The 14,894-nt window shown below is 44.8% G+C and overlaps 2 protein-coding genes across 2 annotated transcripts in view; both read right to left on the bottom strand.

The window, feature by feature from the left end:
• FAM78B (family with sequence similarity 78 member B) overlaps positions 1-14,894 on the bottom strand; it is an 86,629-nt gene that overhangs the window by 49,346 nt on the left and 22,389 nt on the right. The window lies entirely within an intron of this gene.
• TRIM61 (tripartite motif containing 61) lies at positions 6,725-7,262 on the bottom strand. Its single transcript, XM_012802571.1, is given in 2 exon segments — positions 6,725-7,222; positions 7,224-7,262. Coding segments are annotated over 2 exon segments (537 nt in total).

Here is a 14,894-nt window from a genome sequence, read left to right as displayed (position 1 = left end):
CCCCTTCCCCCGGCCCTCCGTGTGAACAGCAGGCACACTGGACTTGAATAATACGACCTGAGTTGAAATTCTAGCATGCAATTTAACAATGTGATCCTGGGCAAGTCATTTAATTTTTATGTTGTAGTTTCCTCATTTGCAAAATGGGGATAATTATACTACTTATTAGCATATTGTTGAGGATTAAATATTTATGAAATGCATAAATATAACACCCCATAATGCAGGGTGTATGCATAGGAAGTGGCTTGTGCATGTCAGCCATCACCAAGGGCCTTCCCAGGTCACCTATTTCTCCTGCACAGCAGTGGGAGACTCCCTTCCTCCATTCCCCCAAAGGGTGAATCTCCACCTGACTGCTGCTCTCTCCCGCCAAATCACTCCAACTAATTAGACAAAGGTTCTCATGTTAGAATGAAGTCACTTAGTTCAAACACCACTTGTTTCTAGTTGTTTTACTATGAAGAATCCACTATAAAAATATACTACATCAGTTAAGGGAACCAGTAAGGTCAGCTTTATTACCACTCCCAAATACTGTTAGATAAACAGTGACTTGAGTTACAACACCAGCTTATCAGAGTGGTGAAGCTGCTTCATAGTATCTGCTGCCTTCCCACAATGAACCATGATGAAAGTGATAAGGGCAGTTTGCACAGCTATGACTGTTGTATTCATGCCTTCTGGGACGGAATCTATGGGGCCTGTCTGAGGTCATCAGCAATACTGAAAATCTGTTGGGGAATTTGGGGAAGGTAGGGGTTATTCATCAAGCTAGCCAAGAGGACTTCGGACCTGGAAATGGCAGAGTGGCCCTCTTTTTCTCTTTGAGAATAAGATTTCTGCTAGAGGCCGGACCCCAGTGTTCTTCTCTTTTCTTCCTGGAGGAGGAGTAAGGGGTAGGCGTTGCACAGCTGCATACCCTGATCAGGTAGCTGCATGATAGTAACTGAAACTCCAAATAAGGTACCCTTTGGTCTTCCTCCAGAGCTGGCTCTGAGCACTCTCAGGAAAAGAGCATATGCCTATTGTTACCATAGAACGTTATGTTTAGAGTACACTTTCCTAAACATGCATATATGTTGGACGTACACTTTCTTAAACAAAACAAGAGAACCTGCAATTTGCATGTTCTGCCAGCAGGTGACAGTGACATGAACCAATCACAAGAAGTCTTTGCTTCATGTGGGGAATCCTTCCTCAAATTCCACAACTGTATAATAACTGTTATTTTCAATGAGTTTTGAAAATATATGCAACTTTTAATATTAATCTATAAAGCTAGGCAATCTTCAACAAAAAGGAATGGTAAATATAATGTGGATTAGTGAATCTGATTTTTAGTGATTAGGAATGTATTCCAAGGCTAATCTAACACCTATTTAATTTGAACAGTATTATGCACAGCTGTAGGCTTCAGGCCATCTTCCCCAGGCCATCTGCCTCAGTCACACTGGTTTCTCCTACTCTGATGGTCACTCATGAGGCGCTTACCATTATAATTGTCCTGTTCTGGAACTCCTATCTCCTTTCCCTGAATGTTATTTATTGAACACTTTATGACAGGAACTAGGCAAGATGCTTTATGCCACTAGTCTATTTTGTCCTCATTGCAACCCCACAAATTCCACGTTCTTATCTCTGCTTTACCAACAGAAGGCTGAGATTTGGCAGTGTCTGAGCCCAGATCTGCCTCACTCCCCACACCAACGCACTCTCTCCCTCCATTCTTTCCCAAGTTCAGAGAAAAGCAAGCTTGGAGAGGTTCCTCTTGCTGACAGGGTTTCCTTAAACTGTCTCCACAATACTCGGTTTCTTTGGTCAGAAAGAAGAAATGCTTTATTTTATCCTTTCTAGAAGATCCTCTACCCTAACCCAACTGTTCCTTTATTCTAGGGACTCTGCGAATGAATGTGCATATAATGTTTATATATTGATCTGGAGAACTTTATCCCTCTCTTTGCAGTAACAAAAATCAGGTAGAAAAGATGAGCTGCACCTGGCTAGTGGTAGAGGCAGGACTGAGCTTAGGTTGCCCATCTTAATGGTTGGGCTTTTGGTTTTTCCAAATCATTCCAGAGAATTCTGAGGAAGAGGCTATTTGAACGAGACCAAAACATATAGATATATAAAGAATAGAGGTTAAACTGGCTAAATTAGCCTAAAACATCAGAGCATATGAATTTAAAAGTACTTCAGTAGGTCAGACTAGCATTCAGCCACCAAATATTCTGTTCCTGATGGTGGCATTCTGAGGGTCATGGGAGGATATGGGGACTCATCCATAATGATAACTTGAAACATTTAGGAAATGTCCCCTTACTTCCTTTTAAATAACCCAATTTGTATCTGTCATCCACGACGCTGTGTAAAAGTTTGTTCCTGGAACCTATTTATCATTTCAGCCCATACTGTTTCTGGGAATAATGAGTTTCACACATTTACTACCTAGGGTGTAAAGTACTGCTTCCTTTTATTTGGCCTAAAACTATCAAGCTCTTTGGCTCTGCTCAGCAGGGCGAGATGAGAAACCATTAACATTTTTCACCTGAAGAATTATTTTTAAAGAAGCTAATTAAATCTACAACGAAAACAGGTATATTACTATGCAAACACATTAATTAGGCCAATTTGGAGGTCCCTACAAGTTCCCTGAAACTTCAGTCCACTGACAGAGGCTTACTTTTCCCAGGGGACAGCCAGTTAGGACCTACTCTAGCAGGAATTTTCTTTAGACACCTATATGGACACGGTTTCTATCTGCCTCAGAAGAAAATGGGAAAAAAGCTAGACTGAGGGGGCAGGAACATATACAACCTAAACTGAAGTATACGGCAATGGCTTGAAAACACATTCTTTTGTTTTCAAAATCCAAAACTCTGAAAACAAGTCCTCTTTGGACAAAGGGTACGTTGGGTTGGTTGACCAACTGGAGCGTCTCTAGCCGGGAGATGGGATGACAGGAAACATCAACCCGATTGTTGCAGTAAGGGTCTCACGGGAAAGCGATGTTGTGAAGAATAAGCACGCTTATTGAAATTGTATTTTAAATAAAGGTGACTATCTGCTCACTCAGGCAGAATGGCGAGCTTCTTTATCTGCAGTTGGCTTACATAGGGAATTTTGTACATGAGCACAATGCAGCAATGACCTCATTGATCCATTTACACAGCTTATGACCACCCGCCCTGTAAGTAGCTTCTCCCTGGTGATCTGATAACCCACCCAACATACACCTTTAAGCATAATCCTTTCCATATAACCCGGTTTAACATAACTTAATGAAGAACATGTTGTCAGTTATTACTTTCTTTGATCTTATCTGATGAAGCCTGAGGCTACAGGGGAAAGAGACAATTTGAATGTCTGCTCTACTGACCATGCCATTTGGAGGCAGTTACTTTGAATCTTTAAGCAAAGCATAGAGAAACTTCTTGGGCATATAGGAGTTTGTGTGCAAACCTCTGCTCCCATGGAGGCCTTAAGTCAGGGGGGTTTTTGCTGGAGCCTTTTATAAAGGAATTCTCAGGCTGGACTTCTCAAAAGCCTTTCATGAGCCCAAGTTTCATCTGTGCCATTAGATACTTGTATGACATTACTGTTCCCAGACCTGTCAGCAGGCGACCTTTGTCACTTACCACAGATCAGGAACCCAGACCCGTCAGTAAGCGACCTTCGTGACTTACCGCAGATCAGGAAAGGTTACTGATGGGTATCTGGCCAGTGTTCCAAAGGGCTTTCGCATAGGCCTTATGAAGTCAACTTTAATTCCTTAACGCAGTCTGGAAATGCTATTCCAGCCAAAACCTTGTTCATGTTAGGCCCGCAACTAACCTGGCTTCATGTGATTTTGCCTCAGTTTCTTAAGTATGCCTGCACAAAGTCTTTTCACTGCTCTCTCTCAAGTGGCTTTTTTGGCCAGAGGAATATAGGCGTTTCGCCTATACCTGATGATGAGTCACATTGTGTTACCTGAATCCTCCCAGATCAGGATGCAGAGTGAAAGCACACATTTCCCCTTGTCTGTTTCGCTAGCAGTAAATAATAAGCTTCCCTTGCTTTTCTACTCAGGCCAATAGCATGAGGCAGGCTGGGTGCAGACACTCTCCTTGAAGATTCAGGGAAAGGACAGATAAGACGGAACTCTCCGAGTTTCCTTTTGCAGCCAGAAGAGGAAAGAGATGAAGGAACCAAGCCGGAGGTGATTTCAGATAGAAAAGTTTCCACTGTGGGTTCATGGTTCTGGATCACACAGGAACAGGCTGAGCATGTCTTTTTTTTTTTTTTTTGCAGTTTTTGGCTGGGTTTGAACCCGCCATCTCTGGCATATGGGGCCGGCGCCCTACTCCTTTGAGCCCCAGGCATCACCCCAGGCTGAACACTTCTAACTCAACACCATGACTCTGTCCAGTGGGAAGGAGGGCACGAAGGCCCATTGAGCTTCTCTCCTCTCAATAGTCACATTCTCTGGGTGTTCTGCAGTGACAGCGCCAAGGATAATAACCCTAGGTATTTTAGAATCAGTACAAACAAAACGTGTTTTCCAAAACTTGGTTTCTGATATTACTAAGAAGAGAGCTAGTCTCCCAAGACTTCTGAAATCCTGAAGGGTTCCTGCATTCTCCAGGCAGAGCAGAAAGGGCATGGCAAACCTCCATGCTAAATCTTTTCAAACAGTTCTTTTTAACGGGATGTGTCACTCACTAGTATTCTAGGTGGACTAAGTACCGTTTCTTAAACAAACCCTGCCAGTAATTTGCTCGCCTATGGGAGCAGCTGGGAACCAGCAAAGGACACTGAGGATGTAACAGAACAAGGCTGTAAGAATTCTGATGCATGGAGGGTGTCAGGGATTTAATAAGTCTTCTATCTTTTAGCAATGCCTGAATTCACAGCATGGCTTTTTCCAAGAAGCGCCAAGTGCTTTAAAGATGACACGCTAATCTTCACAGAGCCTGGGTAATGGAACGCTGAGCCTGCGGGGACCGGGTGTGAGGGTTGGGAGGCCGACTTCTAGCTGTGAGCTGGCCCCGTGAGCGGATCAGTGACGTGGGCAACAGGACAGCTGTCTCCAGGCGCCTCATCTTTTTGCCCTCACAGGGCTGCCGTGGCTGCCAGTTCTCATTCCTGATCCAGAACCCCTTCCTCTCTCTTTATAGCAGCATAACTTCATCAGTAAGTTACAGTAAAAAGTAAAAGAGCCAAAGGGCAACAGAAAGGTCTGAGAAAGGGGAAGTGAGCTCGCAGAAGGTAGCTTTATGAGATGGAAAAACCCACCATATCTACTCGAGGCCCCAGGCTACCCTGCCCTTCATCAAGGTGGTGCATCTGAGGACCAGCTGTAGCAACACAGCTAGCTTGGATGGTCAACAGTTGGCTGTGGCTCAGTCCCTGAGAGGGAAGAGGATCTGGATGGCTGGTGGGAACTCCAGGGCCAGTGTGTTACCACAGGGCCCGGCTCAGACTGGGCACGCACTACTGTCTGCTAATTGAATGGACTTTTTTTTTTAAACAGAAAAAAATATTGGGCTTTTATTGGAGATTACTAGAGTAATAGATTTTCTTAAATAATATGCTTCATGAGCAATACATTTTTCAAGCATTTAATCTTAGAATTTCTAAGGCATCTTCTGATTGGACCCTATGATGTATCTACAAAGTAGGCACTATCATCACCTTTTTAGAAATTGCTAAAGATGAGATAAAAATTTGGTTGTTTGTAGGAACAACTGAAAAAAAAAAAAAAGACTTGTCAAGCTTAGATTTATAGGCTCAGTTACGTCCACAAACTGAAAGAAAAAGAAACAAATGAGAGTCTTCCAATAGTTTATCATTCAGAACCTGTTACTGTCCAGATTTTAAGAGGTTTTGAGTCTGTTCCAGTTATAGGAATAAGGCCAAAGTGGTCCTGTGAAATTATCATTCAATGAATACAGAAAAGATCCATCACTCAAACTGTAAAAGGAAACCCTACTCATTTCACAGTCTAAAAAAATTCCAATCTTGCTTAGTATTACTTTTGGCAGAAGATTAACTTTCTTGGGACCTAATGCAATATAATTACTCTCACTACATCGCCCAATTCCCCATCATCCATTCTGTACTAACATGGGTTGATTCTGACTCTTCTTCCTTCTGAGAAGGGACTGATCACAGACACCCAGAACCCATTCAGGTTTGTCTTTTACTTCTTCCCTGTACCGTCTGCCGGACTGGTTAGTATCCCTTAGAACCCACAACAGCTGGGCACAGATAAAATCTCCCTAGGTAGGAGGTAAGTTTTGTGCTGCATTTCCACATCCCGCAATTTTTCTATCTTCTGAGACAAAAAGTTTATGATGTGCGGTTAGAGGACCTAGAATTACATCTACTTGAAATTGCTTGATAATTTTGTTAAGGCCAGAATATTGTGGAGGAAAACAGTAACCATATTCTTCTTGTTTGAATGAAAACGGTTCAGGGCATTTTAAGTTTTTATATCTGTGATAGATACTCTTAACATCTGCCAGTAATTCCAGTTTTGACTTGGCATATTTGCCCTTGATCTCCTTTAATAGGTATTTTAACGAGGAGGCACGATCTAAAATTTTTGTTAGGTTTTCATTTAGTTTTGCTAAAACATCCATTTCTTCAACTTGTAGTTGTCTGAGAACAGTCTTTTGCTGATTTTGGAGAAACCACCTAAGTTGCTCAAATTCAGACTTTATTTCTTCTCTCCTATGTTTTACTTTTTTTCTTCCAGTTCCAGGGATTTTCTGGTTTGCACAGTTAACACTTTTCCAAATAGTCCTACACTCTCCTCCCATGCTGCAATGTAACACTTCAAATTTTTCCTATGAATGGGTGCGGCCTTCTCTATGGGCCAAACACACCGATGCTGGTGACCTGCAGAGGAATTGCACTGCAGACATAAAACCTCTTGGCCTTTTTCACAGAATAAGGTCAGAACCTGATTGTGCTTCTCACACACAAGCGTCTCCTCCTGCCGCTTCCTCTTGGTTCCCCTTACTTGGACTAGCTTTGCCATCTCAGTCAAATTACCCAGCTGTTGATTGCTTATAAATTTCCTTTCAGGGCAGCAAAAGTGGCAAAAAGGGCAGGGGAAACTGTCATCTAGACTCTTGCAAGACATACTGATACAGGAGTGACAGAAGTTATGAGCGTGGCTGATGGTTACTGGGTCTTTCAAGTAGTCCAGACAGATGGGACAGCTAGCTCCCCATCCTCCCTTGCAGGTCTGCCAGCACTGTCACAAACGCCATTGAGCTGTGAACAAAGGTGGTGGGTTAAGGTCATGCTCCTTCTAGCAAAGTGGGGCTCTCTAGAGCTGAAGATCCAGCAGGTAGTGGCTATCTTCCCCCAGACCTTGAAAGCTGAACAGCTGCTGGTTTTACTGACTTGGCATGTTGGTGGCAGTCTCTAAAACCTTGTTTAGCCCCTCTGCCCTTAGCTCCAGAATCCACTGAACACTCCACAGCCTGTAGCCTACTGCATATTAGAAGACATTAGCCAGGTTGCTGCTCTTCCCACTCAATGATCTGAAGTCAGGCTTGATCGTTTCATTATTCAAGAATGTAGCCTCAGAACCGAGATAAAGAACCCTTCCTGAGGAGGTGGATCTGCAGCTCAGGCTTGAGACGTGCAGGACTGAGTTGAGCGCCACCCAGAGCACCCCACTTGGTGCCCCATATTCAGTTTTCTTGGTGATTCAATTGAATGGACTTTTGCTGCACTTTATAGTTTAGAAAAGTTTTGCTTGTCTCATCTGCTTCACGTCTCATAAGCAGGTAGGGGCTATTACACTCTGCCAGGAAACTAAGTCCTTAATGGAGAGAGAAGGGGCCTGAACACAGATCTTCTCATTCTCAATTTTCAGTCCCTTACTTTTTCTACTGATCCACAGAATGTTCCAATGACCTGGTGGAAGGAACCTGAGGCCGGAAGGACGCAGACCAGTCATCTATGACCAGAATGTTAGACTAGAAAAGAACTTGGAGAGCTAGTTTAGGGATGGTGTGCAATTTCATTTCAGGTACTAACGGTGATTTTCAGCAGTGGGTGCTGGCTCCCAGGAGCCCTGTACTGAGGACTCTGGGGCTATACCTGGCTCAGTGGGCTATACCTGGCACAGTGTGCTGTGATCAATTAGTCATGTCTGCCACAGGCATGGAAATGATTAATAGGACCGAAGACGTCACCTATTCACCATATATGTTTTTCTAGTCCAATATCTTTTTTAAAGATAATAAAATTAAACATCAGAAAATAGATGTGTTCTCTAAGTCACAGCTGGACTGTACATACCTGGACATACCGAGGCATGTACTGGAACTGAACTGGAACTGGAACTGAAATGTGAAGCCGGGAATCTTGACTACAAGTACTTTTTTTCACTGCCAGGCTATCCTAGTCTGAATACTAGTTATAACCCCATAAGATGGATAAATGAGCTCCTGTACCTCAGTTTCCTGACCCCCAGATTAGAGGGAATAAGCTCTGCTTTATCTGTCTCACAGAATTACTAACAAACAAATAAAATGTGGGAATCCCACAACTTGAGCTCCCAGGCCCATGTTCTTGCTACTGCACCACGATGCTATTAATAGATGTGAAAACACTGGAAAGCATAAGCAGCCCTGTAAAGTGCAGCACAGCATTACGGGAAGTAAGGGTTCTGCTTCAGCTGCACCTGCTCCACACTGCAGGCTTCCTTGCTATGGTCCACATGTAGAAGCACAGAGGAAATCATAGCCAATAACAGAAGCAGACCCTGGTCTCCCTGGAGGCAGATGGTTCGAGGTATGTCTGGGACGAGAGCATGTGGCTGGAGGCAAATACCCCCGACAGGGTGGGGCTTCTGTCCTTTTATGTCTCTCTCATCTCTGCTTCCTGCTCCCAGAGTGAGGTCCCCTAGTCAGTGAGTATGAAGTTGTGATTGGCACCTGGACACTGCACCTAGACTCCCATCTCCCCAGAAAAGAAGGCGGTGGTGGTAGGACCCAGAGGGGAGTGAGGCTGGTTCTTGGGTCTCCACTTGGTGGTTTCCCCTTGTCTGTCTCTGACTGCCCCTCCTCACTTGCCTCATCAATAGCTCCGTCCCCACCTCTCCTGCCTTCCGTTTCCTTCTCTCCCTCCTGACTCACTCTTTTTGGTCCTTCAACCCAAGTTGTCAGTCCCCTGTGGGTTTCCTTCTTCAGCTTCACAGCAATCTCAAGAAAAGGCAACTGTTCATCCTAACCCCCACCGCAATGTACATTTTTAAAGTACTGTTCTTTGGTGCCTTGTCATAAGAACAGCCTGTTGCACTTACCTTGTCTCTATTCTACAGTGAAGAGTTGCCATGGGGCGGAGGTCATATTTAGCTTAGTAGAGTTATACTAGAGGGGCCACTCATCTTAACAAGCCTTAAATTCATGGGATTGCAGAGTTGAAAGGGACCAACAAGGTCATGTAGTCTAAGCAGCCCCAGCCATTGGAAGCAGATTTCTAAGTACTAAATGTATTACTGAATGCAAAGAACTCATTAGCTCACAGGCAGCTCATTTTGAGGGTCTAAGGAGCTCCTGCCCATGGGATTTATTTTATTTTTGGACAGTCTGTGTTCAGTAGAATGTGAACTCCATCAGGGTAAGAATTTTTGTCTGTTTTATTCATTACTGCATCATTATTGCCTAGAATAATGCCTGGCACATGGCAGGCACTCAATATTTGTAGAATGAATTAATAACTGGTCTTGTTTATAGCCCTTGGGGCCTTTCAAAAGAATCTAATCCTTTTCATCTTCTGCATGACAGCCCCTCAAATAATTCAAGACAGCTGTCACGTTCCCTGAGTTGTCTCCCTGCATGATTGAGCATTTACAGTTCTTGAACGTTAGATGAAGACTATCCAGGCCCTTTGCCATCTTGGGGTATTTTCTGAACATGCTCTAGAATCACAAAGCAGCAAGGCAGGGATCAGAAATATTTCTAGCTGGCCCACACTCTCATTTTACAGATAGAGAATGGGGGCAACATGGGATAGCAGCTCTGTTAGAAAAGGAAGCCTGCGCTCTGGGTTTTATTCAGCAAGAGATGAACCACCATCAGAAATAAACTTCATGGTGCAGAAACTTTGCAGGCAAAACAAATCCTAGACCATTCTGCTTCCAGTCTTCTTGATGTTATCTCTGTGAGTAGCAGAATTCTAGAACAAGTGTCTCCAAAACCAACCCACAAAAGCTTCCTGTGCAATCAGAGGCTTTATTCACTCAATAGGTATTGAGAGTACAGTGTGTGCCATAAACTGCACTGGGTTTGGGGGATATGGAGCTAAGACATCTCTATACATTTGACACGTACAGTCTAGTGGAGACATCCAAGCAAATAATTAAAATTCTACCAAATGGCCACAGTGATGAGGCAGAGTTCAGAGAAAAGAGAGAAGGAGGAGCCCTAAGGTAGCCTCAGGGAGGTGGGGGAAGATTTCCTGGAGGAAGGGGCAGCATTTGAACACCAAGAAGACCACGTGTGTCTGGGTTGCGTGTGCTACTGGCTTTAGCTCAAACCCTGGTGTATTTGGTATATAGCTGGGGGTAGGGTGGGGGGAAGTCTGCAGCATCTGCAGGTCTCAATCAGACTAGTGAATCCCAAAGGACTGTGGACACCATCAGTGTCTAGAAATAGCATAGTAGGGCTTTCAACCAGAGAGAGCTCAACAGCTTTGTGAGGGTCGTCTTGTGGCTGTTGCTTCCTCATGAAAATCCAAGTTGGGCTGTCCTGTTCTGGGGGTGAAGGCTGCACTCTCCCAGATGTGAAGTCAAGTGGCAGCTGCCTAGTGCCAGAGGTAGGATGTGATGAAGGCCAAGTGGGATGGAGAGTGGGTGTGGAGGCAGGTTTCGGCAGACCTTTTCAAAAGACTGCATTAAATGAGCAGGAAAGAAAGCTTAGCACGCAAATGCTTCTGACATAGTCCAACAGGGCTAGCGTCCTCTCAGGAATAAGATGACATTTCTAATAGTGACTTGGATCAGTAGCATTGCTCTCTCCCACCGCAAGCATCAAATGTACAGGTTGCACGTTCCATCTCCCACAGCACAATCCACCACCAATATGTGGATCCTAAGCATCGCTGCCACCCGGACAAAGAAGGCTGTCTTGCAGGGAACAGCAAGACCACAACCCGGTGAGAGAACCAGCCCAGCCTGACTGTGCCCTGGGAGGATCTGGATTGGATGGCGAATGTGGATATGCAAATCAGACTCCAGATATTGTTGGGGGCTGGAAACTGTGACCATAAATCTGGGAAACCAGACAGGAACATTATAGGGCTTCAGGCTTTCAGGAAATGATAGTTAGGGTGACTAATAAATCTAAGACTTGACTTAACTGAGTCAAAGGAAGGAGAGAGGCACCATCATCTCTGCTTAAGGGTGATGAAAGTAATCTGCAGGAGGCCTCTGTCTTTTGCTAGGTTGCTGAAGCTGAATAAGTCATCAAGGTGTGCCTCAGTTTCCCTTACTACAAATGATGGGCTAGTGGTTGATTACTAGAAAACATGGTGTGGTTTGTGGAGGTTTTCTAAGAAAATGCTTAGAATAAAACACAAGGAAGAAGATTCTCTCTCTTTCTCTCTCTCTCTCTCTTTTTTTTTTTGCAAGATTTTTATCCTCCCTGTTCACTGGTCCACCATGACTCTGCACTATGGAGAAGAAATGCAAAATGGTTCCCCATAATTCTGTTCACTCTTGAAACAACCCTGTGGGTCAGGTATTATTATTAATGCATGTACTTTTCAGACAGAGCGACTATGCCTCAGAGAAACCAGGCTACTAGTTCACAGACAACCAACAGCAGAACTCTGACTGCAATCTGGTCTTCGGGTACCAAAGCCCAGGTGGCCTCACTGCCTATTTAAGAGAAAGTAGCAGAATTAGAGGGATAAGAAGTATTTTAAAAATATATGCCCTCTTAACGTATCAGCAATGCTCCCGTGATGTTAAAGGCCAGGACTGTGAGCAGGTGGGACACTCAGAAAGGGTTCACCTGCTGTGGTCCCACAAACACGTATGAGGTGCTTAGTGGCGGAGGTGCTAACTGGGGCAGAGCACTGTGCTACGTACCAGGGACAACAGTACACAAGGTACCAAGATCTGACTTCTGCCCTCATGGTCTTGGGGGGGTGGGTGGGGGAGAAACAGAAAAGTCAACATGTAATTATACCATATGGGACAAATGGCTGATGTGGCAGGTGCCAATGCTGAGCACACCGGAGGTTTAGGGATGTGGGTGTTAGTCCCTGAGAAAGACCGTCCTCTCCCTGAACATCCTAGCCACAGAGGTCACCAAACAACTTACAGAAGAGAGAAGACTTTCTCCCTGTGTATCCTCCACAGTTTTGAAACTCCTTTGTCTAAGATTATCTTAAAGCTAGGCACTTAACAAATATTTGTTAAACTAGCAAAATGTAAGATCTTTCAAAAACCTGCAAGGTAGGAATGTTTATCCCCATTTTATAGAAAAGGAAAGTGGACTACAGCTGGAAGGTGATGGGAGGTGCACACTCACATGGGGTGTGCAAAGGGACACCGATGGATATGTGGCAGCTACCTCGGGTTGTCCTGGTGCTTGCCCGATGCAGAGTTCGTGACAGGTGGCATTGTCTTTGTGGCCTTTTAAAAATTTGTATGTTTTGAGAAAAGAGTATCATGGCTGGACACAGTGGCTCATCCCTGTAATCCTAGCACTCTGGGAGGCCAAGGCAGGCTTGGGATCAGGCACTCCAGACCAGCCTGAGCAAGAGTGAGACTCCATCTCTACTCAAAATAGAAAAATTAGTCCAGCTTTGGGGTGGGGTCCTGTAGTCCCAGCTCTGCAGGAGCTGAGTCTGAGGCTGCTGAGTCTGAGTCCACGAGTCTGAGGCTGCTGTGAGCTATAACACCATAGCACTCTAGAATGTCTAAAAACAAACAACAAAAGAAAGAGTATCACTCTGTCACCTGGGCTAGAGCACAGTGGCATTATCATAGCTCACAGCAACCTCAAACTCTTGGCTCAAGCAATTCTCTTGCCTCTGCCTCCCAAGTAGCTGGGACTAGAGGTTCACACCACCACGCCTGGCTAATTTTTTTCTATTTTTAGTAGAGATGGGGTCTTGCTCTTGTTCAGGTTGGTCTTAAACTGGCCTCAAGTAATCCTCCAGCCTTGGGCTCCTGGAGTGCTAGGATTATAGCCTTGAGCCACCATGCCTAGCCTGCACTGTCTTTTGTATGCACACCACTGGGGCAAATCTGTGCATGCCAAGCACAGACTATAAGTGTCCTGGACTCTGGAAAAGGGGCATTATGCTGGGCTAGATGAAGTAGAGAAAGCAAGGAGGCACACTGGCAGGTTCTTGTCTGGTCCTGCAAAGGTCCTGCTCATCCTTCCCGGGCATGCCACCTGTCAGGGGTCCTGGGTTTTCCTTACCCTGGACACAGCTCATTAATGATCAGGGTGCCTGAGAGGGTGAGGGATATGGAGGCAACCAGCCCTGATCCAACCTGGGGCAGTCTGCATGGAAGAGGATAGCTACCTTGTGGAGATCTGTACATAGTCACTAGAGGAGATTATATGATGGAAAATAATGGTTGCGGGGGTGGGGACCTAGAATGCACTTAAATGAAGTTCTAATGTCCCGAACACTCAGGTCTATGCAGCTTGGAGCTCTGCTTACAGAAATCAACTTCCAACCTGTCTTTAGGAGACCCCTACAACCCCAGCCTAGGAAGCCTACATAACTGGGGCTAGGACACGGGGCAGCAGCAGGAGAAGACTGAAGTCCATGCAGAGGCCTAACTGTGCATTAGCGCCAGCACTGACTGAGCGCTTGGCTTTGACATGTGTGTGGCACATAGGCCTACCCATCAAGGGGTTTAGAGTCTAACTGGGAAATGGGAAGGACTATTTTCATATGAGTACCGACCACAAAATAACCAAACTGGTTTTGTTTGTGATTTGAGGAATCATTATCACTACTTTTTAATCTTCTCAGTCAAATGATAAGTTTTTCAAGGGTGGAACCTTGCCTTCTAAGCCTCTGACCTCACAGCTGTGGCACATGGAAGGAACTCTGTGGAGTGCTGAGTCTTCAAGTTTGAGGAAAATGAAAAAGGAGGGTGATTTTATTAAAGAGTGAGTTATGATGACGCAACTAAAACAGCTGTAAAAAGCACAAAAGAAACTCTGGACCCAAATTAATGGGTCCAGTAACCAGGGATGACGGGATTGGTGGGTGCCCACTTGCAATTATTCAGGAAACGAACACCACAACTAGAAGGAACTGGCTGCCAAAAGCGGCTTAGTCTTACAACCTACTGAGTAGTACACGACGGTACTGATGGGTTAACGGGAAAGGAACTGCCCTGTGCCAGGCAGGGCGACAGGCTCTAGGTTTCAAACATGAATAGCACATGGTTTCTTGGTTCAAGGAGCTCAGTCCAGAGAGGGTCATGGTTTGGCCAATGGGACAATAGTTAAGAGGCCAAAAAGCCCAGTGGTTATGAATAGAGACACTGAAGCCAGATCATTTGGGTTCAAATTCCTCTCTTAAAAGTAGTGAGATCTTGGGACAATCTCTTAATTTCTCTATGTCTTAATTTTCCTTATCTATAAGGGCCTATAATAGTAACAGCAGCTAACATACGATTGCTGTGAGACTAAATGAGTTCAGACATGAAATATGTGGGAACACGTGTTAGCTATTAACACTTGGCAGAAGCCAGGGCAGTGGAAGGGAGAGACACCTAAAGCAGGTTGAGGGAAGGGTGCCAGGGAAGGGTCAGGGGAAGAGGAACAGCATGTGCAAAGGCGTAGAGGTATCATGGCTGGGAACCACATGCTATGTTGGATGGCACTGACCCACGAACCAAGGACAGA

This window comes from Otolemur garnettii, unplaced genomic scaffold (genome assembly GCF_000181295.1).
Source record: "Otolemur garnettii isolate 467f Iridium unplaced genomic scaffold, OtoGar3 scaffold00016, whole genome shotgun sequence".
Classification (NCBI taxonomy): domain Eukaryota; kingdom Metazoa; phylum Chordata; class Mammalia; order Primates; family Galagidae; genus Otolemur; species Otolemur garnettii.
Note: the sequence above shows the minus strand (reverse complement) of the source record. Positions and strands in the feature narration are given on the sequence as shown.